We start from the raw sequence: 26,808 nt of genomic DNA, 5'->3' as shown, positions 1-26,808 counted from the left end.
TCTCTCACTGTGGATTCTCATCCACTCTTATGTTCACCTGCTCGATTCTTCATTCTCTAGAGAATGGCTTTCTCCGTGTCTCCAAAGCACGTGCTGGGATATGGCTGCTAGCCTAAGAGCTGGGTTACCACGTCAGCATCACGCCTCTCCATGGCTCCCACTTGCATGTTCCTGGACGAGAGACTCTGACTGGCCTAGGTTGGGTGCGTGGCCCTTCAGGTTTGACCCCCTCAAAAGGGGAGTACTAGGCAGGGACAGATGAGGGGGGCTTTGTAGGGCACTCATGGCAACTTGCCAGATTAGCTCTGTGGGTAGAGCACTGTAGTAATGGCTCTTCTAAACTGAGTGTTGTCTAAACCAGGTCTCTGAAAGTTGGCTGCTCCATGGAGAGCCAGTGAGGAAGCACTTGCCTCTTGCAGGCCCTGTCTCACGGGTGCTGGACGTGGGCCCTCTGCTGTGGTACAGAGGGCCTGGGGACTGTCAGCCCCATCTCCTCTGACTCCCACTGTCCACGGCCTGTTCTCTGGTAGCGTCCTTTACATTCTCGTTACTCAGAGCAGCCAGATGCTGTACTCCTACAATCAGTCTCATCAGTCAGAATGAGAGTGCAGGTTGTTGGCATTTCAGAGGGTGTGTTGGGCTGTGCCTGCCTTCTCCTCCCTTTGCTCCATCACCACTGCGTCCTCTTGCCACATGCAGGGCAACAAGAGTCTTCCTTGAGAAGTACCAGGGAAATAACTGCACAGAACCAGCCAGTTAATGGGCTAGTTGTGTGCGTCTGTGTGAGCACATGGGATCTGGAACTCGAACAGAATTGGCTTGGTCTGTGTTTATATCTATGCACATACACACACGAATGTGCACCTAATCCAGGACAGATCTAAATCCCCACAGAGCCAGCCAGGGAATGGGTTAAACCTTGGTTCTGGCTGCAAGGAGAGAATTGGGAAAGGAAGACTTATCTTTTACCTTCCACGCCTTCCAGTAAATTAGTCAGCCCTCGGCCACGCTGGCAGCAACTGGTGTCTCCTGTCCCTCCAGCTATATTGGCTTCAGGGATAAGCTCATCAAAAACCCATACATCAGGAAAGGCCTAGAAATTAATGCCTGTTGAGAAGAGCCAGGTCACAGCTTTGCTCCCACATGAACTCCAGCCATAAGTTGGAGCACCGAATTCTAAACTAGCAGTGTGGCACACGGCACCCTGGCACCCCCACTGTCAGACCCCACCCACGTACCCCATCCTCTGTATTTCCCAACAGAGGTTACTCACCATCCCATGGCTCAGTCGGCTGTCGAGCTGACTCAGGTAGCAATTGCAGAAACACTTTCAACAGACTGTCCACTTTGGACCTTCCCTAGAACTGGCAGAGGAGAAGGTAAGATGGAGAGGAGGGAGCATCTTTGAATTATTAGGCCAGTTCTAGTTTGCGTCCCCATTTGCACTTTCATTAGGAAAGACACTAACCTTGTGGGTGGCGGCAAAGAAGCAACTACCGTTTGACCTGTACTAGTGTCACAGCTCACTTGGCTTTGGTTTTCTCGAACCAAGTTGTCGAACAAAGTTGTTAGGAGGATTGAGTGAGGTCCTGCTATAAAGCAGAAGACATGGTGCCTGAGACATGGTAAGCCCCCAGTAAGACGTCAGCTTGTGTTGTTATTTATCGAGTACCTGTTATGCGCCAAGCCCCGTGGGAGGTATTTTCCGGATAGCCACTCTAATCCTCACATCGGTCACGCAAAGTGGATCTTGTTTGTTCCTTTTGAGGAGATGGAGTCCGGGACATCTCACATGTCCAAGGTGAACCGGTGTGTGAAAGTGCCGGAATCGAACCAGGCTAGCCTGGCAAAGCCGTGCCACCGCTGTGGTTTCCAGAGTAAACAGTGTATGAGCAGACATCCTCTGTGTAAATGGGCCTGGGGCCATGTGCTAAACAACCCGCTGCTCCACGCAGTTCAGGGTAATTCATATCCACTGAGTAAACGGACCATTCTGGGCAAGAGTTCTCTTGTGTCAACTTGCCTGTTCTAGGAATTCTCAGTATATACGTTGGAGCCCAACCAAAAATTCAGTGTGAGGCTGGTATTTCTTGAGATACCCCATGGGGCTTAACTAATACTAAGCTGAAGCGACTGTCTTATGCAGTGGTTTCACCCATGGGGCTCTTCCTTGGCATCTCCCAAGAGAGGACCTTTTAGAATAGCTCTGACACCCTCAGTCCTGTGTCTCCAGGGGCACAGCCGGCACGCGCCCCCACAGGCTCACTGCCTTGATACCCCTCTCCTCACACACTAGCCTGAATTAGATGTTCTCTCTGTGTTCTCACAACACCTGTGCAAGCATGTTAGTGCGACCTGTCACATTGCCTTTGCGTGTGTCCTCGTGTCTTCGTGCCTGACTGAGAGGATGTGTCTTCGTGCCTGAGAGGAAAACGCTATGACCTACTCATCTCGCAGCCCCCGAATTTATCACACTTTTAGGAACACCAACAATAACCACACATGATCATAGTTGACATTTACTGGGTACTTACTTTTTTTAATGTTTGTTTGTGAGAGAGAGAGAGCGCACAATCAGAGGAGGGGCAGAAAGGGGGGTAGGGAGCAGAGGATCCAAAGCGGGCTCCAGGCTCTGCACTGACAGCAGAGAGCCCAACGCAGGGCTCCAACTTACGAACTGTGAGATCACAAAGTGAGCCGAAGTCGGATGCTCAACTGACTGGACCACCCAGGCGCCCTGCGCCATACCATATGCATTTTCCATGTAGGTACTATTGTGATCCTCCCTTTAAAGGCAAGGAAGCTGAAGCACAAAGAGGTTCATTCACCCCCAAAGTCTCAGAACTGTAAGTGGTAGATCTGAACATGAATCCAGGCAATTTGCTTCTAGAACCAAGCTTTTCACGGTACTCTCTGACGCCGCCATGTAATAGATGCTTAATTAATTAATATTTACAAATGGATATACATGTGGATGGGATTTCTGTGTTTGGAGAAATGTGATATGGCCTGTGACATACTTAAGTGTCTTCCATAATGAGCATCATGGAGCTCTCTGGCACTTTCTGCGTCTTGTATTCTGCACTTCTCTCTGCCTGCTTGCACAGGTGAGGCACATAGCACCATGCTTGTGAACTTGAGTTCGGCACAAAAGCACTTTCTGCCTCAGCCGTTGACAGAGTCGTCCTGCTCCTGTGGGCATGTGACTTATTTGGAAAGTGGAAATAGTAACGGGAATAATAATTACACAGTAAATTTAGAATAATGGGAATAGTTAGAGGGAATTAAGTCCCCATTCTTGGAACACAGTTCAGGTTCAACAAACATGAGCAGATTTTGTTACTGTTGCTGCTGTCGAGAACATTGTCCTATCAGTGGACAAGAAGTTCTGAGCCAGTGTGAGTGATACTAAGTGATATTGCTGCAGCCTGAAATTTAAGGTCGTCAACCTCATAACAGACATGTTTCGACCTGTGAGTTTCAGAGGACTGCAAAGCAGTCCAGAGCTAACGGAGTCTTCATTCAATACCGACGTCTTAGTCCGGTGGTGCAACCTGTGGGGTTCAGGGAGCCTCAGCAGAGAAGGGAACGAGGGACATCCATGGTCAGCACGGCTTCAGTGGCAGAGTGGACAGCTGTGGAACAAAGGCTGTCAGGAGATAGCTAGCAGCTAACGAGAACTAACTACCGTTTATTATACGGTTGGCAGTGAACTTGGCGCATAGTAGAGATTCATCCATTCATTCAACGATATTGAGCCAGGCACTCTTCTAGGCTCAGGGAGTCAATAATGACCAAAACAGATACCTAGGATATTCAGGCTTTGTATGCCTCATCTCTACCAACAGAGTCATGTTTGATAACACTGTGATATAGATGCTATCTGTCTCGTTGGATAGTTCCATTAGATGATTTGATTACATGAGGGAGCTGAGTCTCAGAGAGAGGTTAACCATGCTTGAGACCTCATAACTGGAAAGTGGTGAACTTGGGATTTGAATCTAGTTCTTTCTGATGTTGAGGTCCATGCCTTAACCACAGTATGATGTCAAGTAAAGAGTAAATGCTAGAATCCAGTGTGTCTGCCTCTCTCTCTGTGTGTGTGTGTGTGTGTGTGTGTGTGTGTGTGTGTGTGTGTGTGTAGGAGGGGAAGGATACTTAATTCAGAAATATGAATAGCTGTCCTTGCAACACAGAAAAAATTCTGATCATCAATTTGCCGAACTCGAGCGGCTTCTAATCTTGAGCTCAGTCTATCGTTTTACTCTCTTCTGGTCAAAATCAACATGTCCTTGGCTGCCCTCAACAAAGAGAAAAACTTTTACGCTTAGGCTGATAAGCAGACAGAAGCCCTGAAATCCAGCGTTTCATTCCCAAGCATGCTGAGTAACTCCTGGGTGCCCTCCAGAGCCTGGACAAGGCAAGTGGGCACCCTGCCTGTTGAGATGTTGCCCAAACCCATGGAGCTAGTGTTCAAATGTCATTGACTTTGCATAGAAAGAGTGAAATGCTCTGGGTTGTTCAGGGCTGTGGATGGTGGGGCGCAGAGCCAGTGGGCCGCTACTGACCCATTCGTTTGGGCCTTTCACGTGGCCGTTCTCCACGGATTGGGAAAGAAGTGTCAGATGCCGCTGAAAGGGAGAAGTGGGGAGGTCAGTTGGCCATTGCCAGGAGGCACACAAATAGCCCACAAGTAATTCTGTGTTTGGGGTCAGGATCTTGGTGGCTTCATTTTGTTTCCAGGGGATGCCGTTGTTTCTGCCACTTAGCTGTACCCAGGCTGCCAGTTCCAAAGCTGTTCTACTTCCACTCGGATCCTGTCACCGTGACCTCACAGTGCAGGGGCAGTGTAGTCAAGGGGGAAGGACACTGTGCCGAGACATCAGGAGACCCGGGTTTGGGCTCTCTCTCTGTGCCAGCTGGCAGGGAGACCTTGGACAAGTGCCTTCGTTCTTGGGCTTTCCTTTTTGCACTCATAAAGTAGCAGGCAGAACCAGAGGGGGTATTTCCTATGATCCCTTCCGGCTCTAAAATTATGAGTTTGTTAATGCTTATTTGTAGGCTTAAAGTGTCTTTTTTATTCTCCTGCCCTGTATTCAAAAGCACGTTTCCTGCTCCTTAAGCACAGCATTTTTTCCATTGCTTCCATGCCCACTGGGCTGGTCCTTAGTGTTTGATAACTCTTTGTTGAATTAATGGATGACTTTACGAGGAAATACGAATGAGTGAAACCATGGGCACCCGCTGGTGTAGCTTCCGGACCATGGTTGCCGAAGGATCCCGATAACCCATCTGAAGCATTCGAGTGACGCGGGCCCGTTGAAATCAGCTTCTAACTCTCGCTGCTGCTGTTGCATATGCCTTGTTTTTCACAATGATGGACTAGCATGAGTAGGGTTTATGTAACCACTTTTTTTCAATAATGAAGTGTTTTTCCGTGTCACTAATAATATCTTATTTAATTTTTAATGGATGCAACCTAGGCTATTGGAGGGTTTTAAGTAGTTTATTTACCCAATCCCTTAATCTTTCACGTTGAGTTCATTCAAGTTTTTCCATATTACGTACAACTTGACCAAAGATTCCGATTTATTTTCAAAATAAAATGTATTGCTTTTGTTAACAGGGAAAATGTCTCCGATGAGTAATACTGTTCCCGTGACACCACTGGCCATCCCCGCTTAAACTAACATGGTGGTCAGTCTACCGGAAGGTGGTGTGGAAGCTACTGAATGCAGGGTGGCCCTTGCTGTCCATGTGCAAAGAGACAGTGATTGCTATCAGATATACTGCCACTGAATGAGAAGAAAACAGTTTCCTAAATCCAAAGCAGTGTCCCTAAATCCAAAGCAATTTCCATTTCCCCTCTTGAACAGAATTAGGAGAAAATGTGGGGGTCTGGGTCGTACAGGAAGAGGATCCAGCCCAAGATTGGAGGCCTGGGTTAGAGCTCCCCTCTGTTCTTGGCCTCAGTCAAAGAGCTGAACCCTCTGGGCCTTGGTTTATTTTTCTGTGAATGAGAATATTAGTATTATTGTTAGTCCTGCCTGCCCTTTCATCACTGGTTCAGAAGACAGAAGCAGGGGAGGTTTGAGCATAAAATGAAATCGTAGGTACAAGGCTAATTTGAAGCATTAAAAGTAAATGTTGTACAGAAGTGAGTTACAGAGAACATGGGTCACTGGTTCTTTGTGTACCGTTCATCTCTGGAACTGTGAGCCGAAATGTATTGAGAGTTAACAGCGGTTTTTGAGCAAATCCTTACCGCACACATCACCGCTATTAAGAGGGAGCAAAAGCAGTAATTCAACCCTCTGCTCTCTGCAGGCTTTTTTGTTTCTAATCCTTGCCAGATGTAGACTGGCCGTGAGCCCAGAGGGTGAGTGCTTTCTGATAGAGGTGGTTTTGTTCTTGTCTCCCTTTTAGACAAAGAATTCTTGAAGGAGAAGGAGAAGTTGGAAATGGAGTTAGCAGCAGTGCGGACCGCGAGTGAGGACCACCGGAGACACATCGAGATCCTGGACCAGGCTCTGAGCAACGCCCAGGCCAGGGTCATCAAGCTGGAGGAGGAGGTGAGACGGGGTGAAGACATAACCCTGAGGGCCTCTGCTTCGTTTTCCTAACCAGCACCCCTGCCCGGAGCCAACTCCAAGGCGTTAAGTCAGGGGGAGGGATGTAGGAGGCCTCCCAAATAAAAGTTCATACAAACACAGTTTATACAGCCCAGAACTAGGCAGAGTATGAAAGACAGCCGTGAGAGAGCACACTTTCCGCCTGAAAGCCAGCCTACCGCCCATTGGTGGGCAGGTGTCCAGGGCTGGAAATAAATGGAGGGATTGGAAACCACTGGTGCCTGTGGAGAAAAGAGACTAACCGTTTAAAAAAAAAAAAAAAAAAGAGTTTATCTGCTCTGTCTCTGGGCTTTTGATTGCATTAAAAAAAAAAGGGAGGGGGCAAAAGTGTCCCCCCAAAAGTGGAGGTGGCATTCAGCAAACCAGGCTCCAGTTTCCAGAAGTTGGCTCAGCTGGGCAGTGACTTCCATAGTGCAGGAAATTTTGAGCCCTCTCAAGCATTATGGATGTAGCGGTCTCTGATTAAATCAACCCTTTAGATTAAGTTTTGTGAGGTAGACTTTGCTTTCCGGCCTACTGTGGAAGAACTTGAACGGCCATTTCTGAGGTTCAGGCTGTGGATGCGGTGGCAGGAAAGGAGAGGCCCGGGCAGGTAGATGGGAGCCTTCTGGACCACCCCTGTGGGCTCCCTGAGGTGGCAAATCCCCGCTATTACGGGGCTGTTCTGCCCAGAGCCACTTGGAAAATAGAAGCTCATATTCCACACGAAGTACTGACCTGGGTGCTTGGCACACAGAAAACAGTGCTATTGTCAATCCAACTGTGGCTGAAAACGAAAAGCTGCTCCTTCAGAAGACATGTCCTGACGCTGGGTAACCCCGGTGTCCCAGCACCTTCGACTTCAAGGTTCAAGCAGCTGAAGGGGGAGACTGTTAAATCAACAAAGGTCTTGCCCATTAGAAGCCTTTTAAACCCATGAATCCTAATATAGAAACTGCAATTTACAAAAATGTTTATTTTTGAGAGAGAGAGAGAGAGAGAGAGCAAGTATGCATGTGAGAGAGGGTGGGAGGGGGCAGAGAGAGAGGGAGAAAGAATCCCAAGCAGGATCAGTGCCACAGAGCCTGTCTCGAGGCTCAGTCTCATGAACCGTGAGATCCTGATCTGAGCCGACATCAAGAGTTGGATGCTTAACCGACGGAGCCGTCCAGGCGCCTCTGCAGAAACCACAATTTTAAGACTAGCATGAGGACCCCAAGCAGCAGTCCCAGAGGATTCTCTGTTGCCACTCATTAAGTAGGAAGTACATTTGCTGCAGACAGCGACCTTAATCCCTCAAGGACACAAGGTCTGTTTGGAGAAAGGGAGGCCAGGACTCCTCATTAAGGTTGTCCCTGAAATTTCTTATTCAGGCTCCATCTCCATATATGGAGCCAAAGAGAATTAAAATTTTTTAAATCTTTTCATTTTAATATTTCTAATAAAATACAAGCTAATTGTGAGTTCCTTAAAGACAGGTTTTTTATAATCACCGGTATGGATCTTTTCTTGTTGTTACAGAAGGTCTTTGATTGCATGGAGCTCCTCCAAAATCTTTGTCCCCCTTCCAGCATGACTCCCTGTTCTCATTAAAGTTTCTTTTGAAAGGTCTTCATTCAGTTCAGGTAGCCCAAATTGAGTGCTTACCCTGACTTCTTTGACTCCAGAGCCAGACTATGGTGAATTAGAATCCTGACCCTACGATGTGTCAGTCTGCGACCTTGAGCAAGTCCTGTGACCTCTTCAGTCCTCAGTCTTCTCTCTCATAAATGGAGATAATACAGCAGTTGTGTTCTTACTGCCATCAGGAGGATTCAACGAGATAATTGCATGTAAAGCACATGCTTGGCATGGAGAAGCTCCAAAAATGTTGGCTGATAAAACTGTTATTCTTTTTTTTTTTTATGTTATTTATTTAGTTTGAGGCAGAGAGAGCAGTGGGGGAGGGGCAGAGAGAGAGGGAGAGAGAGAGAATCCCAAGCAGGCTCTACACTGTCAGAGCAGAGCCCCACGTGAGGTTCAGACTCATGAACCATGAGATCACGACCTGAGCCAAAATCAAGAGTCACTCGCTTAACCGACTGAGCTACCCAGGCGCCCCTTAACTGTTATTCTTAATCACACTCAACCTAATATCCTCATTGCTAGACTTAAGGCTGATACAAAGGTGAATGAGACAGATCCGTGCCTTCGAGGAACTTGCTATTGATTAGGAATAGCAATTCTCTGTTTAGCAAACATTTGTTGAGTACTTTGCAGGATGTCAGGTACTGTTGCAGGCATTAGGGACATACTGTGTCCTCTGCCCAACAGGGACCACAATGAACAGATCTCATGGCCCTTCTGTTCGAATGGCTGCACGCGCAGAAAACTGTATACAGTGTAGGATGTGCTGTAAGTAGTGTATGAATGATACTCACAAAATGTTTCATCAGATCAGTCCTCTTCTGGCACAGGAACCTGCAGTTAGTGGGTCCTTCAGTGTCTGTTCGGTTGAAACAAGTCATCAAAAGCACAGTGAAGGAAAGAGTTTGATGGACACTGATGCCAAGAGCAGGTTTAGAGAAGGCTGTAAGGTTGCTGCCCCCTACCCCCCGCCACGAAAGGTCAGAAGCACCTCCATTTTATTTCAGTGGCTTTGGCTGGGATACAGGTATAGCTCAATACGGTGCTGTCTGCTAAGTTGAGAAACCGCCTTTTGCAGCAAACTCTTAAATCACCAGCATGTTCCAGCTTGCCGGTGCAATCGTGGGTTGAACTCAGGATCTGAATCACCTGCAAGGCATCAGCACACCCAGGTGCAGACAGGAAATACCATCTGGTGTCTTCTCACCCACAACCAGATCAAGTCAACACCTCAGCCTGGTTTTTGGCATGAGCCAGTTCCCAGAAAGTTAGAATTGGGCCTGGGATTTATGGACACGGGCCAGACTCCTAATTGGAAGAAAACAAAGTTTTCATGATTCTGAATCTGTGCCTGATGGGACATTTACATAAATCCTTTTTACCTTAGTTTCCGTCTCCTCAGTTTACAGGTAGTCTTTGGGGCTGTTAACTACTCCTCTGTAAAGGGCTCTGAAGTCTTTTAGGAGAAAGTTACTCCACAAATATCTGAATAGGAAATTTTATATTTATTCACACATAAATGGGTACACATGCATGTATACATACACCTACAGTTATTATAGAAGATTTGAAAATTGCAGAAAAGAATAAGGAAGATGAAAAGCTACTGTTGTGCCATACACATAAACATGGTGATGCTTTTAAGTAATTTCCAGTCTTTTTTTAATTAAAAGAATTTTTTTAACATGTATTTATTTTTAAGAGACAGAGCGAGACAGGGCACGAGTGGGGGAGGGGCAGAGAGAGGGGGGTACACAGAATCCAAAGCAGGCTCCAGGCTCCGAGCTGTCAGCACAGAGCCCGACGCGGGGCTCGAACTCACAGACCGCGAGATCATGACCTGAGCCCAAGTCGGCTGCTTAACCGTCCAGTCTTTTTTTTTAAATTTATTTACTTATTTATTTTGAGAGAGAGAGCAAGCATGAGTGGGGGAGGGGCAGAAAGAGAGGGAGAGAGAGAATCCAAAGCTGTCAGCACAGAGTCCGACACGGGGTTCCATCCCACGAACCTCCATGAGATCGTGACCTGAGCCCAAATCAAGAGTGGGACGCTTACCTGACTGAGCTACCCAGGCGCCCCTTCCAGTCTTTTTTTATGCATAGACAATAGATAGATGGGCAGGCAGAGTTTTGAGCACGTATATAGTTTTTGATTCTGGGTTTTTTACTTAACGTTATAGAACAAGATTTTCCTTGTGGCACTGAAAGCTCTTTACTGGCTTCCTTTTCAGTGTCTGCAAATGCTGTGATCGTTAAGCGATTACCAAGGATGGAGCTCAGAGCTATACACGCTACTGAAAGCGGGCGCCCTAGTAGGGTCTTTTTTTTTTTTTTTTTTTTTTAATTTTTTTTAACGTTTGTTTATTTTTGAGACAGAGAGAGACAGAGCATGAACGGGGGAGGGTCAGAGAGAGGGAGACACAGAATCTGAAACAGGCTCCAGGCTCTGAGCTGTCAGCACAGAGCCCAACGCGGGGCTCGAACTCACAGACCGCGAGATCATGACCTGAGCCGAAGTTGGCTGCTTAACCAACTGAGCCACCCAGGCGCCCCCCTAGTAGGGTCTTTAATTCCTGGTGGCCTTTGTCTGAATCCTTTCTGCCCCAGCGCACCAGGGGGATGGCGGTAGGGAAGGCACATGCACTTGCAGTTCAGATAGGACCCCGGGTAATCCAACCCCCCACCTCCACCCCAGCTTTGAGTACTGCCGGTCTGAGTTCTCTGCTGCTCTTCACTGTCCCCTGCTCAGCTACGAGAGAAGCAAGCCTATGTGGAGAAGGTTGAGAAGCTCCAGCAGGCCCTGAGCCAGCTGCAGTCTGCGTGTGAGAAGCGAGAGCAGATGGAGCGGAGACTGCGGACCTGGCTGGAGAGAGAGCTGGATGCGCTGAGAACGCAGCAGGTGAGGCTGAGAACCCAGCAGGTGAGGCCGGGGACCCAGCAGGTGAGGCTGAGGACCCAGCAGGTGAGGCCGGGGCCACACATCCACCCAGCACCTGTTCTGCAGCCAGCACCTGCTGTGGTTCAGGCTGTGCACTGTGCCTTGGTGAATGAGAACTCCATCCCCAGCGAGCCAACGTAGCAGCCAGCGGAGGGACCAGGCAGTCTGTGCATTGCAGTGATGAAAGAGAGAAAGTGGTGGCCACCGGGGGCGCAGGGCACAGCGGAATGTGGCTGTAGACAGCCTCACAGAGGGGGACCCTTGAGTTGGACTTGGAAGAGATGAGTTTGTTGGACATTCCGGGGAAAGAACACCAGAGATAGGAGGAGGATTTTGCGTAGGGGAGAGAGGTACGAAACAGCGGGGCGAGTTCCGGACGGCTGGGTACAGCTAGCTGGGGGAGAATGCAGCGAGGTGGCTTGTGAGGGGGCATTTGGTCAGGTTGAGAGATTGTACTTTTTCCCGTAGTCAGCAGAGAACCGGTGACTGGAGTGTGTTTAAGGCAGAGAGGAACATGGTACAAGACTGGAGAAAGAGCCCTCTGGGAGGGTCTGGAGGGGTGAATGTTGAAGTTAAGGGAGCCAGGCTATGGGTGGGACTCTAAGGGGGAGTCAGTAAGAGGGTGAAATTAGTAGGGCGTGATCACCGGTGAGTGTTGAGAGGTAAAAGAGAGGAAGGATTCAGGACTATCACTAGACTATAATATTGGCCATAAGCTCCTAGTTTTGCCTTTCCTTCTTTCTGCCAATAACAGCTGTCCATATGACTTTGCTGTTAATAGCTTAGAGTACAACGCACCAGCCTAGGGCCCGTGTGTGCCTCAGCAAGGGGAAAAGTCATGCCGGAAAGTTCTGCAGCTGGGCCGGGCTCCATTACACGCCGGTCAAAGGCCCCCGGCTCCAGAGAGAGCCTGGGCTTGTGTGTCCTCAGCCAGTGGGCTGAGCCCTCTCTGCAGCTGGTGAAGGGTGTGTTCTAAGTTGGGAACCAGGGAAACACTAGACAGGGCTCCATGGAATTATCTACTGGATAGAGCATAGTGGTTGTGGTTGGAATACTTGAAAACACTTGAAAGCATCTGTTCGGTCCAGCTCAGCTCTTTCCCATGGCAGGCGCACACATTTCCCTCTGGGTGTGTGTACTTGGCCAGGGAAGGAGGTGTTAGTGAGATTGCCCAGAAAATTAAGGAACCCACCCAGCCTCCCGCCATCTTGGCTTAGTTGATGGCTCATAGGAAGGGTGAGTCTGTCTCTGAACTTCACATCCATCTAACCTGAGCCATATTCCCTGGTACTTAAGGTCCACCCTTCAGTTCTTCTCAGTTACTGAGATCTTAACCTCCCCACACTGCGGGCAGGCTTCTCTGGTGCCTGGTACTGTGCTGGCACCCGGTGGATACTTACGAGCTTTTGGCTGACAAAAAGGGCACGTCTCAATACTCAGAGCAAAAAAGAAGTTTCTTTTTCAGTTAATGTGCCACCCACACCCTACAGTTAGATTCCTTATCCTTGGATCTTCTATTTTGAGTGCTGTGAAAGCAGACTCAACTCCATTATCTTTGTTATTATAAGTACTCTCTCTCCACCTTGGGAGGTAAAATAGTACTTAGCATCATTTGAGGCTGAGACGAGGTAAAGGAGAAATGAAGGTAAGAGGAAGGGAAAGGAACATTTTTAAGAATTCACAATTTTATCTTTCTTGCAAAGAGCTCAAAATAATTTTCACGTCTTGCTACCACAGCAGTCCTATGAGATAAAAGAGAGAAGGTGGGGTGTGGGGGGGGGGGGATGCTCTTGAAGAGGAAAATTAGGCACAGGGCAGTTAAGAGGCCAGCCCAAGGTCATTAGCTAATTAGGACATTCCTCCCAGGTGAAAACACGAAGGACAAAGGATTGTATGTGTATTGTTCACTGTGGCATCCCCAAGCAGAGGGTACGTGTTCAGTAAGTATTTGTGGACTAGTGAGTGGGCAGCAGAAGCTGGCCCACCTGACCCTCAACCCGTTTTTCTGGCCAGGATATGTACCCATTAGACCGTGCTATCTCTGTGTTCTTGAACATTGAAATTCATGCATTTATTTAGATAACTCTTATTGACCTGAATGAAGGGCCCTGGGAAGAGGTGCCGTGATCTCATGGGAGGTCAGAAGGATGTTGCAGAAATAAGCCAGCTGCAGTGACGTCAACAAGGGATTTAGAAAATGACAAGCAGAGATAGCAGCTTAGCCAGGCTGTGGGATATTGTTCTTAGAGAGTTTCTAACAGCAGGGGAGCCTCTCATCTCGATGGACGGGTTCATTTGTCCCCCTGCTTGAGGCCGGTGCCTGGCCAGAGGGGGGGGGTCAGCGGCTTCCTGTACAGGTTGATGAGGACAGTTACGTGCTTTCTGCTCCATTCTTGCCTAACCGTTGGTTACTGGCAAGCAACCACCAGATTCTAGAATATTTGTAATTATAGCTTTAAAAAACTGACTAGAAACATATGGGTTCTAGAAAGCCCCTGGGCCCACTTGCTGTCACCTCTGTGGTAGGATTGGACTCTGGTGACTGCAGCTCGCGTGCGAGCTGTTGCTCTGGGTAATGGGTGTGCCTCAGGGTAAAGTGTTCAGGTACCCCTCACCTTGCAACCAGCCCTGCCATTTACAGTTTGTGATCGCTGGAAAACACGAGGGCAGTGTGCGTCCCAGGACGTAGAATAACTGGGGCGAAATTCTCTCCTGAAGGCAGAACTTCCTCAAAACCCCGCCGTCCTGGAAGTCGTGCTGTTCAGAGGAAATAGTATCCCTGAGTCAAAAGGGGGGGGAAATCTGAAATGTCAGTATCCTCGGCTTGTGACCACCGCTTTACTTCCTATCTTCCAGACACAGATGAAAAGAAAGGGCTGACAAGCTCGACTTGCATTGGAGGTTTCTGGTAGCACTTTACTTTGGCTGGCCCTTTCAGATTCATTAAGTGCTTTCATATGCACTATCTTATTTGATTCTGAGGCCCCTCTGTGGCGCAAGCACTCCTTGCTCTGGGTCCCAGATGGGAAGTGTGGGGGGACGTGTACCTCAGGGCATCTGGCTGCCCCTTCCTTTGCCTTTACATCTTATGTCCCAGCCTCCAGGGGCAACAGACAGGGGGAACCACTTCCTTGGCCCCCAGGGAAAATGCCCTAGCCCAGCAGGCCAAGCCCTAGTTCCTGTTTTCGCTTTTGGGATAAATGAACGGCAGGACGCCGGACAAGCCGCTTGTAGTCGTGCGGAGCTGTGTGGCCAGACAGTCCCCCCGGTGCGACCCTCCTCCTGAGTAGCTGAGGGATAACCGAACAGTTCATTTCGCCTCTCAGAGGCCTGGTTCTGTCATCTCTAACACTGGGAGGATGTTGTGTCCCAGGCTCTTCCGTGAGAGAGTGCAATGAGATGGAGACTTTGGGAGGTGAGGCGGCCTGGCGGTGGGAGCTGTCGAGTCTAGGTTACCCGCGCCTGAGAGGCAGCAGAGAGCGTGAGGGCGGCGTGGGAACGTGCCGCGGGATCAGCGCGAAGCGTGCGCGCTGCGCACCGTGTGCACGGTCTGGCCCTTTTCTGGATCCGGGTGTTCTTTCTCCTGCTTCTGCAGAAACATGGGAACGGCCAGCCAGCCAGCGTGCCGGAGTATAATGCCCCAGCCCTCATGGAACTTGTGAGGGAGAAGGAGGAGCGGATCCTGGCCCTGGAGGCCGACATGACAAAGTGGGAACAGAAGTATCTGGAGGAGAGTACCATCCGCCACTTCGCCATGAATGCCGCCGCCACTGCGGCGGCTGAGAGGTGAGGCCGGCCTGCGGTGCGGCCGGGGGACTCGTTCACACACTGCAAGGACATCCATGCAGCGGAGAACTCTGTGGGCCTCCAGCGGGGTGTGGCGAAAGGGTGTTTGAGGCTGTTCTCTAACAGGGGGCGTGTTTCATGGACCCACCGTCGGGCTCTGTGCTGGCAGCTCGGAGCCTGCTTGGGAGTCTCTCTTTCTCCCACTCTTTGTGCCCCTCTCCTGTTCATACGCTCGCTCGCTCTCGAAACAAATAACCGCTTTTAAAAAATTAGCTCAGGATGCTCTATAATTCCCGAAGGAGTTCTGTTGAACCGTCAGCTTGTCTGTATGAGCAGGGGCTCACCTGTGCATGTGGGAGCCCGGACCTGAGTGGCCGTGCATCCCACCACCAGCCAGGGCCCCCACTGCCTCCCCACCCCTCCCCCGCCAGTTTTTTGTGGGCCCGTAGATGCTCTGGGCGTTTAATTCAGAGTCATTTGGGATTTTTCTACGTTTAGGGTCAACATATATGGAAGAGATCCTCAAATCGCAAAGGAGCACCCATAGAACTGGACTTTTATACAGGCTGTTGTTATACCATCTGGGAGGGTGGGATCTGAACCAGGTGAGGAGTAAAGACTCGGGATGCAACCCGATCATCTGGTCAGTCCCACATTTGGGGGGATGTGCTGTTTCTTAAACGAGGAACAGAAGGCCTGTCGGGGTGGAGGGCATATGGGGGTGCTCTGTAAGGTCTCATAACTCATGTAGAGAAGACCCCTCCCCAGCACCCCAGATGTTACCTCCAGGGACTTGGAGAGAGAGCAGTGCCACCCACAAGGACACAGGTGCCTTCACTGGGTGCCACACACTGGTACCTGGGGAGACCTGCAGACCCGTGTGGAAAATGACTACCGGGGATCATTTTCTAGGGCTCACGTGTTACCTACGTATGTCTGTGCCATGAGGGAAAAGAGCCCACCTAAGCCCCTCTGAGTGAGACTTGGGAGCGGGAATAGACCAGCGCGAGGCACGTCGTGTGACGGAGCCCGAGTCGCGGCCCAAGACCTGGAGGAATCTGCAGCCTCCAGTTCAGTCCTCGTGCCCATGGGTGAGAACCGCAAAGCCTTGATTTTTACATAGTTGAGAGGCGTTTATGTTCAGCCTTTCGTCTTCTGAGGCAATGCTGAGTCACCTCTGTATCTGGAGGAAGAACACAGACCGTCGTTAAGCGACAGGGGGATTTGGCCTTCTCTGCCAGATTTGGGCTAATTCACAGCTGTCAGTGATTGCCCTGGGAGTCGTTCACGCCGTGTCGTTTTGACGGAGAGCACGCTGCACGCTGGGTAGGCAGGACACCCACATTCAAGGCTTCTGCCTCGACTGCTGCCCGTAGGTGTGATTCTGCCTAAGCCTTTCCAAGAGTCCTTACTTCATTCAAAACTCACCCGATCCCCGAAAGGGAAATTATAATTCTTGGCTACTTTCGAGCAGAGAGCCACAGCACATTCTGCTGGCCGAGGACACCAAAGCCCCACAGCAGGGCACGCGTGCTACCTTGTGGGTCCATGTTGTCTCCACTCCTGCTGTTTTATGAGGTTAGATGTGTGTGTGTGTGGGATCCTGGGCCCTGAGAGGACAAGTGTAACTGGGATGTCAAACCAGAAGCGCCCTGTGGTGGGTACCAGAGGGGGACCGTTGGGGGGGGGGAGTGTGTCAGACCAGAGTCCACCTTCAGCCACTCGCCTGTGCTAGGCCCTGCCTTACTCATCATCGTCCGGGCAAGAGAAATTGGTCTGTTGCCCTCAAAGAACGGGAGTCCCGTGGGGTTTACCAGCCCCACCGCTGTCTTCTGCCCTGTTTGGAGTCGCAGATGGTCAGGTGAATCAAAGCTCCTTCCACCATCCCTCCATTCCCCCCTTCTTTGCTGCCAGAGGTGTGTATTTACTGAGTATCTACTAATTCTGTGGAAATTACCTTCCCTTTCCCCACCACTCCCTCCCACGGCCTTGGGGAAAGTCAGTTCAGAGGAGGTCAGGTAGTCACTCCAGTCTTGATGTTCTTTTCAAGGAAAACCTTTGTAATTTTGCACTGCTTTCCTCTTGATAGAAAGGGACAAAAGGAAAATGAATTTTTGAGGAAGGCCAAAATTCTGAGCTCTCGTCTTGATGCTGAATGGCTGCCTGTGAACCGGTAAAAATGACCAGCCGCTGGTTTCGTAACTTGCCAGCCTCTGATGCGTGCTTCACATTTATAAAGCAGTGAATTTTTAAAAATTTATTGTTGTATACCAAGTGATTTTGCCATCTTGGTGCATTTTGGCACCAACGATCAGAATTTTGAGAGGTTGGGCCTTTTTATGGTTTTGAAGCTTTTTACAGATTTCAATGCAACGAAATATTTTTTCGAGAGCCTTGTAGTGTGTTTACACTTTCTAACTTGTTTTGATCTAATTGTTCTTGCTGTCCTTACTTGACAGTATAAACACAAATGTTTTAATTTGTCTCTGGCTCTGTATGAATTTGCCCAAAGCCACTCGTTTGGAAATGTTTCCTCGCCACCAATTTCTGTGTTGATGACTTTTGTGCACTCCAGGGTGAATCCATAACCTGCAGAATTGGCCTCAAAATTCTGCCCATGTGACGACACAGCAGAAACCCCCGCCCATCAACCCCTGGTGCTCCAGAGCCCTTCTTCCCAAGTGCTCTTTTGCCTGTTTGTTTAAAGCTTTTGCTTATTTTCTGTGTTAGTTGGCCCTGTGGTTGTTTTCAGCCACATTTCGCACAAATGCCACACGCTGTCATGTTTATGTTCATTGGTTTATGTTCTTTTCATGCCTTTTTGCTGGGGCCTTCTTCACAAAGATGCGGAAGCTTTGGTGGTGTCGAGTGGTAGCTAAGGGCATGGAGGGAACCATCGGGATTTGAATCCGGCTCCACCTTCGCTGCGTGTTCTCACAAAGTCACCTAACCTATTTGTTCACCTGTAAAAGGACACAGTCATGCCAACTGCACAGGTTGCTATAAGGACCATGTGAGAGGCCGTGTGCAGCGTGCCTTACCCCGTCCCTGGCAGAAAGGAAATGCTCATCCGTTGATAGCTGTCATCACAGAGCTGAAAGAAGGCGTTCTCGTTGCTGTTCTTGAGTGTTCTAGAAAAGAGCTGTTCAGATTTTAAATATGACTGTGGCATTGGAACATGAAGCTAAAGAGATGTGAAATCTTCGGCTAGATCCTTTCTTATCAATGTAACATTCACTGATCAGAGACATTACTACACCTTTCGGTCTGAGATATACTTAGATGACTTTCAGGTGGCTCAGTTATCTTTTTCTTAAATGTTCATTTATTTTAAGAAAGAGTGCAAGTGGGAGAGGGGCAGAGAGAGAGGGAGACAGAGGATCCGAAGCGGGCCCTGTGCTGACAGCAGAGAGCCTGATGTGGGGCTCGAACTCACAAACCGTGAGATCATGACCTGAGCTGAAGTTGGGCGCTCAATTGACAGAGCCACCTAGGTGCCCCATCAGTTATCTTTTTACTGATCATGGTTAATTAGGAGTAATAAATTACCAAAACCAGTGACAGGAAGAGTGATCTTTGACCAGTTGTTTTCAGACAGATGCCTGCTTCCAGCATTTTCATTCACCTTATCTGTCCCTCCCCTTGCTCACCTTTTTTTTTTTTTTTTAAATGTTTATTTGTTTTTGAGAGAGAGAGACACACAGAGTGTGAGTGGGGGAGGGGGAGGGTCAGAGAGAGAGAGGGAGACACAGAATCCGAAGCAGGCTCCAGGCTCGGAGCTTGTCAGCACAGAGCCTGACACGGGGCTCGAACTCACCGACTGCGAGATCATGACCTGAGCCAAAGTCAGCCACTGAACCGACTGAGCCACCCAGGTGCCCCGCCCTCGCTCACCTTCTTAATTGGACTTTCTGAGGACAGGCGTGTGCCACCTTCATCCTCTGCCCTGCTCCCCAGCATGGCTGTCACACTGAACGGACCTGAATCCTAGGCAGAGGCTCAGAAAACTAGAAGTGAGCTAGCCTGAGAGCGTGAAGGAAGATTCCAGCTGAGCCTCACCATCCGGGAGGACCAGCGTCTGTTTCATGTCTTTGCTGAGTCTCCTTCTTACTGTAAAATACGGAAATCACTGCTGGGTGGGGGAGAAATGGAAATAAAACTTTGCCTGTGATTGAGAATGGATAAGTATGGAAGAGAATAAACGGAGATACACCAGTACAGTAACAACAGCACCCGATGTCTGGGGTCCACAGCATGCCATATAGCTTAATGCATAATGCCGTTAGTAGAAGGGGCAGGGAGTTTTGATTTGTGGACTTGATTTCGTTTTCCCTGGACACTGTCTTCATCTGTCGGGTTTAGGGGGAGCATTGGCCAGGGTTTAGGAGAGGACTTAGATGAAGGAGTTTGTGGAGAGAGACCTTCGTGTGGTGCCCTCGGGCGCCTCCCCGGGGGCACCTGCCTCACTCTCTGTGTGTGTCCTGTGTTCCCAGGGACACCACGATCATCAACCACTCGAGGAACGGCAGCTACGGCGAGAGCTCGCTGGAGGTGCACATCTGGCAGGAGGAGGAGGACGTGGCACAGGCCACCAGGAGGTGTCAGGACATGGAGTACACGTAAGGGACAGCCCTGTGCCTGGCCGTGCCACCGGGCTCCCCTGTGGCCACTCTCCTCAAGGTCCCCACCGGGCCCACCGGCCCCTCCCTGTTCTGAACAGCTGACAGGCCCAGTCACGAGCCGAGTCACGAAGAGACATCAAGCATTTTCTGACTCTCAGTTCTGGCCATGAGGGGAGAAAATAGCCTTTTCCCAGAAAACCTGTCCATCTTTTCTTTTCGTTCCTCAGAAAATGGGGAAATTGACTTTAGTGGAACGCCCACCCTGGGTAAGGCTTCAGGGTTTCCGAGTTTCCGTGCTGCCCCTCCCGCCCCTGCCACCGGGACCCAAGACCCTCTGACTTGGTCCCTGAGCACACCTTGGCCTTGGGGGGGGTGGGGGTGGAAGGGGTCCCTGCTGGGAGGCCACAGCCATTCTGCCCGTCTGTCCTTGGATCCCAGGAGGGCGCAGAGTCCCCTGAGAGGCCAGAGAAGGTGCACCCTCTGATCTACCACGAAAGGTCCATCTTCTACCATTTGCAGATTGTAAGTGCCGAAGACTCACCACGCACTTAGCTCTTCGTCCCTGGGTTACAGTTCGAGTCCCTGGGGCAGCCTGAGAGAAATGTTTCAAATTCTTCCAGCCAAATAGCTTTCGATTATGACTGTTTGGTTTTGTTTTGTTGTACAGTATTAAAAATCTCCATGCCAAAATCATAGAGAAGGACGCCATGATTAAGGTCCTTCAGCAGCGATCCCGTAAAGATGCCGGGAAGACGGACTCCTCCAGCCTGCGGCCTGCCCGCTCCGTGCCGTCCATTGCTGCGGCCACCGGGATACACTCCCGCCAGACTTCCCTCACCAGCGGCCAGTTGGCCGAGGAGAAGAAGGAGGAGAAGACCTGGAAGGGGAGCATAGGTGAGCCCCGTGCCTCCTTCGGGCCAGGGTCGGAAAAGCAGGAGCTGCAGAAATGTGGTGAGGGTACCGCATCCGGAGGAAAGGGTCCTGACCCTTTTGTGGCACGCTGCCTCTGCCCCTCATGGGACACAGAAATGTCAGCGAGTATCTCTGAGTCTGTTTATTCGTGTGTGAACTGGGGAGGATAACCACTCCTACTTGCTTGGAGAAATTAAATGAGCTATGTGGAAACAAAGCTGTCCTCCAGGGGTAGCATTTAGCCATGGGTTGATTCACGTCCTGATTGTCATCATTATCGCTGAAAGCTGAAGTGACCCCTTACAACACAACACGTTCCAATGGGAAAAGCCTGGGGCCGTCGGGCCTTGAGGTTGGCTCCACCTCTGCTCCTGCGTCTGGGAAACCAAGGCCATGTCTGCCCTGCTTTGTGCCGTGCGGCTGAGGTGAGGGCCGGATGGGAGGAGAAGGGGGAGACGGTGCTGTGGAACGGTGCTCTCGAGCGTACGGGGTGGGTGGTGGTAGTTTTCGTGGTGCTGTGGTTGCACGGGCACAATTTCGGGGCGAGTTCTCCAGATGTGGTCTTAGCCACAGCAGGGTTCCTAGGGTGAGGGCAGGCCTGCTGACTGAGGTAGCTGAGGCTGGAGAGGAAGCAGCAGCACCCCCAGACAGCCGTCCTCCTCGCTCCTCCCCGGCGCTCCGGCAGCTCCCAGGGTCTGGCCCTTTGGTGCCTTTCCCTGGGTCCCGGTGTGTTTTGTTTATCTGTGGAGCTGAGAGCCACTTTCCCTCAGCATGGAACCTCAGAGGAGCCTGGCTGCTTTGTGCCAAGGGGAGAGCTTCCAGGGTGGGCCTGCCAGAGTCGGGGGATCAGAGGTGCCCAGTCAGAGTCTCTGTTTGAAGTCTTTCCACAAGGCAGTTCAGCGGCCCCTGCCCTCCAAGGAAATGTACTTCAGAGAGGATGTGTGGACAGCAGCTAGGATCACCAAAGACCCTCCCGAGGACACGTAGCTCCCTACCCCAGTTACAGAGCCTGGGGGCAGTGCTCGGTCAGGTCTGGTGAAGGAGTCTGAGGTGGGCTCGGCCATGATGGAGCCCTTGCTGGCACAGGCCGTTGGTGGCATCCAGCCAGGCAGGCGTTTCCCTGGTGTCTGTGCCTGTGGCCGCTGGCATTTGGCAAGCCTAAACCGGGCCCAGGAGCCTGAGGACCTGGCCCGCAGGACGAGTTGCTGTGTTCTCCGCACGGGTATTCTTCCTCATTGTTGTGATTGGGGGGTCACATCACAGGAAAACAGAAGGGGCCTCTCGGAAGGGCTGGGCAGGGGCACGCATTCACAGTTCCCAAAATGTTTCTGCCGTCTCTTGCCCCATGGGCTCTGGAAGCAGGTGGAGGTGACGGCGTCTACCTTCCTGCAGGCTCGGGGCTCCCCAGCGGGATGACTGGTGAGCCACTCGGTTCCACCAGAACGTCCCCCATCGGACTGTGGAGGTTCGACAGGCAGGGTGATGAGCGGGGAGGAATGCACATTGGACTTGAAGTCAGGTCCAGCTGCACTTGAGTCCCGTTTCTGCTACTTCTTAGCCATGGAGGTGTTAATTTCTCTGAGCTCCCGTGTCCTTTTCTGTAAAACAGAAGAAAACAGCAGGACCTGTGTCAGAGGAGCGCTGTAAGATAAAAAGCGAGCTGATGGCGTGTGAAGCACCTAGCCGAAGATGCTTGTCCCTCAGAATGCAGTCCAGGGACCAGCAGCGGCCGCTGGTCCCGTCTCTGAGGGGCTCCTCCGGGAAGCAGAATCCAGGCCCCGCCCACTGAACCAAATCTTCATCTTAACAATGTATCCAAGTATTTGCCGTGCACGTTGCATTTGGAGAAGCACCACTGTGGGCAAACTGAATTGCCCTGCGTTGTGTTATGAGGGGCACCTTGACATAGCCCTGGCGAACAGATCCTTGAGTGTGCTCACCGCCTTTTCTATAGGCTAGTGTTGTGGAGTGCCGGCACATTCCTGAATGTGTGCTGTATTTCACCGTTGAGGAACACAAAGGTTTTCTCTTGGCCGGCACGTCCCCTTTCCACCCCAGCCTGCTGTTGGGACAGAGAGGAGGAAGAGGGCTACGTGGCCCTGTCCAGGGGCGCCTGGGTGGCTCAGTCAGTTAAGTGTCCGACTTCGGCTCAGGTCATGATCTCACGGTTCGTGGGTTCGAGCCCCGTGTCGGGTTCTGTGCTGACAGCGCAGAGCCAGGAGCTCACTCTGGATTCTGTGTCTCCCTCTCTCTCTGCGCCTCCCCTGCTTGTGTTCTGTCTCTCTCTCTCAAAAATAAATAAAAAATAAACTTTAAGTGGTTCTGTCCAGAAGCCTAGCTGGCTTCCCGCTTCCTGGGGGCCGTGGCTGTCCCCTCACTGCAAGGGATCGCCTCTGGGGAGTAATGTGCACAAGTGTTGCCCTGACTGGGAAGCATGTTTGTTTTTGAACCTGGGCCTGCCGGGGGCCACCAAGAGTGGGGCGGTGTTGTGGACCGCTCAACAGAGTGCGGGTCACTGGGACCATGTGTCAGATCAAAGGAGCCTTCAGTGTTTCCTCAGCACACACCTGCTGCTCAAGGCGAGCCCTCCTGGGCCTGTTATAGCTTCGTTCTAGAAAGCCTTCCAGGAATGCCCCTGTCCCTCAAAACTGGCTATTAGGCAACTCTTTTTCTTCTTTATTTAAAAAATTTTAATTTTCTTTTTTTTTTATTTTAAGATTATGTTGGGCATAATTTTATCCTGCTGTTCATCATATTACATCATAAACAGTTTACTTAACAACTTCTCTCCTCCCCAAAAAAACCTGTATAGTTTTAGAGAAGGGAGTAGTTTTTTTAATCTTTTTATTTTTTTAATTTTCTCAGCACTTGTCATTTGATCAAGCACATAAGAAGTGCTTATAAATGCATTTGGTAAATGAGTGAGTGAATGAAGGAAGCAGTCCTCAGTCAAGAAGGAAATCATGTCCAAGACTTGGGGGGTTTTTTTTGTTTGTTTTTGTTTAAAGAATGGGATTGAGGGGCGCTTGGGTGGCTCAGTAGGTTAAGTGGCCGACTTTGGCTCAGGTCATGATCTCGTGGCTCGTGGGTTCGAGCCCCGTGTCGAACTCTGTGCTGACAGCTCAGAGCCTGGAGCCTGCTCTGGATTCTGTGTTTCCCTCTCTCTCTGCCCCTGTTCTGCTTGTGCTCTCTCTCTCAAAAATAAATAAACAACAACAACAACAAAAAAACGAAAAGAAAAGAAAAGAATGGCATTGAAAAAGCTGTGTTTGCACCCTCAGGGTTGCTGCTGGGGAAGGACCACCCTGAGCACACTTCAACGGCCTCCACCGCAGCGCTGTCCCCCGCAGCCTCCACCGCCTCGGCCAGCAGCGCCCACGCTAAGACAGGCAGCAAGGACAGCAGCACCCAGACGGACAAGAGCGCCGAACTCTTCTGGCCCAGCATGGCCTCTCTGCCCAACCGTGGCAGGCTGAGCGTCACCCCTTCCAACAGCCCGGTCCTGAAACACCCGGTGGCCAAAGGACCTGTAGAGAAACCAGGTAGGAAGTTCTTAGCTCCGCTTATCCTTAGACAAGCCCACAACTCTGTCCTGAGAGGGAGCCAGCCTTTGGTTGGGAGCTAGGGAGGGAGCAGGGCTCTCATCGGCTCTCGCTCTCTGGGGTTTGTGAATGATTATGCTTACCCTCATGCACTTTATTCTTACAGGAATGAAATGTGTGTAGATGCTTTTAATTTATTACCATTTACATGAGTGCACAACTTGAATGTACCCTTTTAACACACGCTTGTGATCAGTCCTTTCCCAGAGGGGTGAAAATGGACCCACTGCGGGGTGTGAGGGAATTAGTTCCCCAAAGCCTGTTTGGGAGCTAGCCAGGCACCTGGTACATAGATGTTGCCTTCGAGAGGTTTACTCTTCAGGGATTCAAGGTTGGGGTACTCTCCTGACTGAAGGAGAAGGTAAATTTAACTGCAGGTCAGGTCGACTTCTGGCCCATCACTCAGGCCAGCACTAATGAGGTGCTTTAAAATAAAAGACAGCCTGCGTGGGGTGGGCTGGCCCTGAGTCCAGAGGCGTCCGGGCAAAGACCAGACGTGCCTTTGGACCAATCTCAGTCATGGGGATAGTCCTCTTGCGTTCTTTGGAGAACGTGGGGCTCTCAGGGGCATAAAGTAACCATGTCCTCCATGGGGCTGCTTTCTTTGCATCCTCCAAAATAGGCGGGTAAACACAGCATTGTCATTTTTCGAACATTCAGTTCTCAAGACGTACTTTTCCAGGGAAGGCAAGGAGCATGTGAAAGGACCTGGCTTGTAGGTGCAGCACTTGGTGGTTTTGCATAGAGTGGGGGGAGAGCACCGTGGGGGCTCCGGGCACACAGCCCCACACCCGCTTCACCCACTTACCCCTTCCCATCAGCACCCTGGCTCTGAGACTTGCGTCTGAATCCCGGGGCCCATCATTCTGCTTTTCTCCACTAGGGGCCGGGTTCTGTGGCCTCACCTACATACACTGGTGCTGAGTGTGGGTATTGGTAATGCTTTCATTTTAGAAAGAGCCGGCCTGGCCCGGCCCCTCTGCAGGGCAGGCTGCTGATGTCCCCTTCTGTTTGGCAGAGAACCCTCCTGGCCACGGGAAGTCCCCCGACCACAAAGGCCGCGTCAGCAGCTTGCTCCACAAGCCCGAGTTCCCTGACGGAGAGATGATGGAAGTCCTCATCTAACACTGGCGTCCCTGCGGAATTCTGTAGTGGGACCTTGACGAATGAGGAACGTGGCCGAGAGGGAGGAGACAGATCAAGAAAGTTGTGGATGGGAAACCAGGAATGATTTGAACTGATAAAGATTTTAAATTTAGTGAGGACACTTTTTATAAATGTTAAAAAAAAAAATTCAGAAGACCTACGTGAAGACACTCGTATGGATTTGTATTGCCTATGGTGGAAGAGAGAAGACACGTGTAGGTCTGGAAACAAGGAAGTCACAGGAAGTGGGATTTTCATTGTATAGAAAATGTATCTCTGGGGGGGGGGGGGGTCTGTGTTCACCTGCTCTTTGGTTATAAACATATAAACCTGAACGTGGATCTTCCTTGAAACAGCCCCATTCTCCTTGCCTCTTAGCATGTTTGTTTTTATTAAGAAGAACCTCCTAGAAGTCTCAGCCCATCTCGGCATAATGTAACGTCACCTGCGCCATCCAGGGTGTCCTGTGAATGTGTGCGGGTGTGGCAGTGAGAAGTGTCCTTGGGTGAAGGGAATTAAGAAGGCGGTTCTCACCTAACTATCTGCTTGGTTTGGGTTTTCAGGAGATTCTGGGGCTTCTTAGCTTTTCTGGATTCTGTTTTGTAAAACTAGAAAACAGGATGGGAGCATTATGATTTTGGTGCTCAAACTCCCCTAACTGCTCTGAGTTCATCTCTTCCTCCGCTTCATTCTCTTTCACTTTACTCTTCTTTTCATTCACTTTTTTTTTTTCTTGTTAGTAAGACACAGCAGAATTCCTTAGGTCTGGGATTTACGAGAGCAGCGTCATGATCTCTGTTTAATAGTGACCAGTGGGACAGAGTCGTATGCTGGCTGCCTGGCTGCTTTCTCCACTCTGGAGTCTTTGGGCTGCAGCCCTTAATCTCACTGTGACTGTGAACTAGGTAAGTTTTGATGAGGCGCAAGATCCCATGGTCCTTGTGACAAATCGCATTCAGCTCGAGGCCCTGGCTTTTCTCTCTCACATCAGCTCCCTTGCATAGACCTTGCCGTCTCCACCCCGTTGCTCTGTTGGGCTAAGACTTTTCAGGACTGCCCTCCAGGAAATGGAGGACTCTTGACTTGGTGGCATCCAGAGTCTCACCAGGCAGCTTGTCCCACTTTCTAGAATTTGTGGCTCGTGCACATACTCCCCATCGTCTCCACCCTCTCGCACCCTTCTGGTCGCTGTTGACGAGCACGTAGATTTCCGTGGTGACACGTCAGTGAAAACATGGAAGACGTTCTCTGTCGTGAGCTTGCTTTGTAACCAAACCGGCCGGTATATCTACGGTGCGGTCACGTTTTTCGAGGCTTCCTTCTGGGACAAGTTGACCAAAGTAAGACGGAAGCACCATGTTGAAGAGCCGGAGTGGGCAAGGTGGTGAGCCTCTGACCCCTGTGTGTGGTGGCACGCCTAAGAGGTGCTGGGCAGGAAAGACGAGAAGCTGATCAGGCTGTCAGATGCTCTTGCGGAGTCCTGATATTTTTCTCCCTCCAGATCAGCTGGATCCTTGTATCCCAGGTCCTTCCCCTTGTGCTCGCTTCAGGGAAGGAAGAAAAAGG

The 26,808-nt window shown here is 50.4% G+C and overlaps 1 protein-coding gene across 4 annotated transcripts in view; it reads left to right on the top strand.

Moving 5' to 3' along the window:
• Positions 1-25,577, top strand: part of AMOTL1 (angiomotin like 1) — a 124,331-nt gene extending 98,754 nt beyond the window's left edge. For all 4 annotated transcript variants that reach the window (XM_042904240.1, XM_042904239.1, XM_042904238.1 and 1 more), the window contains 7 exons: positions 6,427-6,572; positions 10,986-11,135; positions 14,770-14,960; positions 19,454-19,579; positions 20,250-20,476; positions 23,776-24,036; positions 25,115-25,577. In XM_042904240.1, coding sequence (XP_042760174.1) covers positions 6,427-6,572; positions 10,986-11,135; positions 14,770-14,960; positions 19,454-19,579; positions 20,250-20,476; positions 23,776-24,036; positions 25,115-25,221 — 1,208 coding nt within the window. In that variant the 3' untranslated portion in view covers positions 25,222-25,577. The remainder of the gene's footprint in view (positions 1-6,426; positions 6,573-10,985; positions 11,136-14,769; positions 14,961-19,453; positions 19,580-20,249; positions 20,477-23,775; positions 24,037-25,114) is intronic.
• The last annotated feature ends 1,231 nt before the right edge of the window (positions 25,578-26,808 follow it).

This window comes from Panthera leo, chromosome D1, assembly GCF_018350215.1.
Source record: "Panthera leo isolate Ple1 chromosome D1, P.leo_Ple1_pat1.1, whole genome shotgun sequence".
Classification (NCBI taxonomy): Eukaryota; Metazoa; Chordata; class Mammalia; order Carnivora; family Felidae; genus Panthera; species Panthera leo.
The sequence above is the reverse complement of the archived record's forward strand: the minus strand, read 5'-3'. Positions and strand labels throughout refer to the sequence as shown.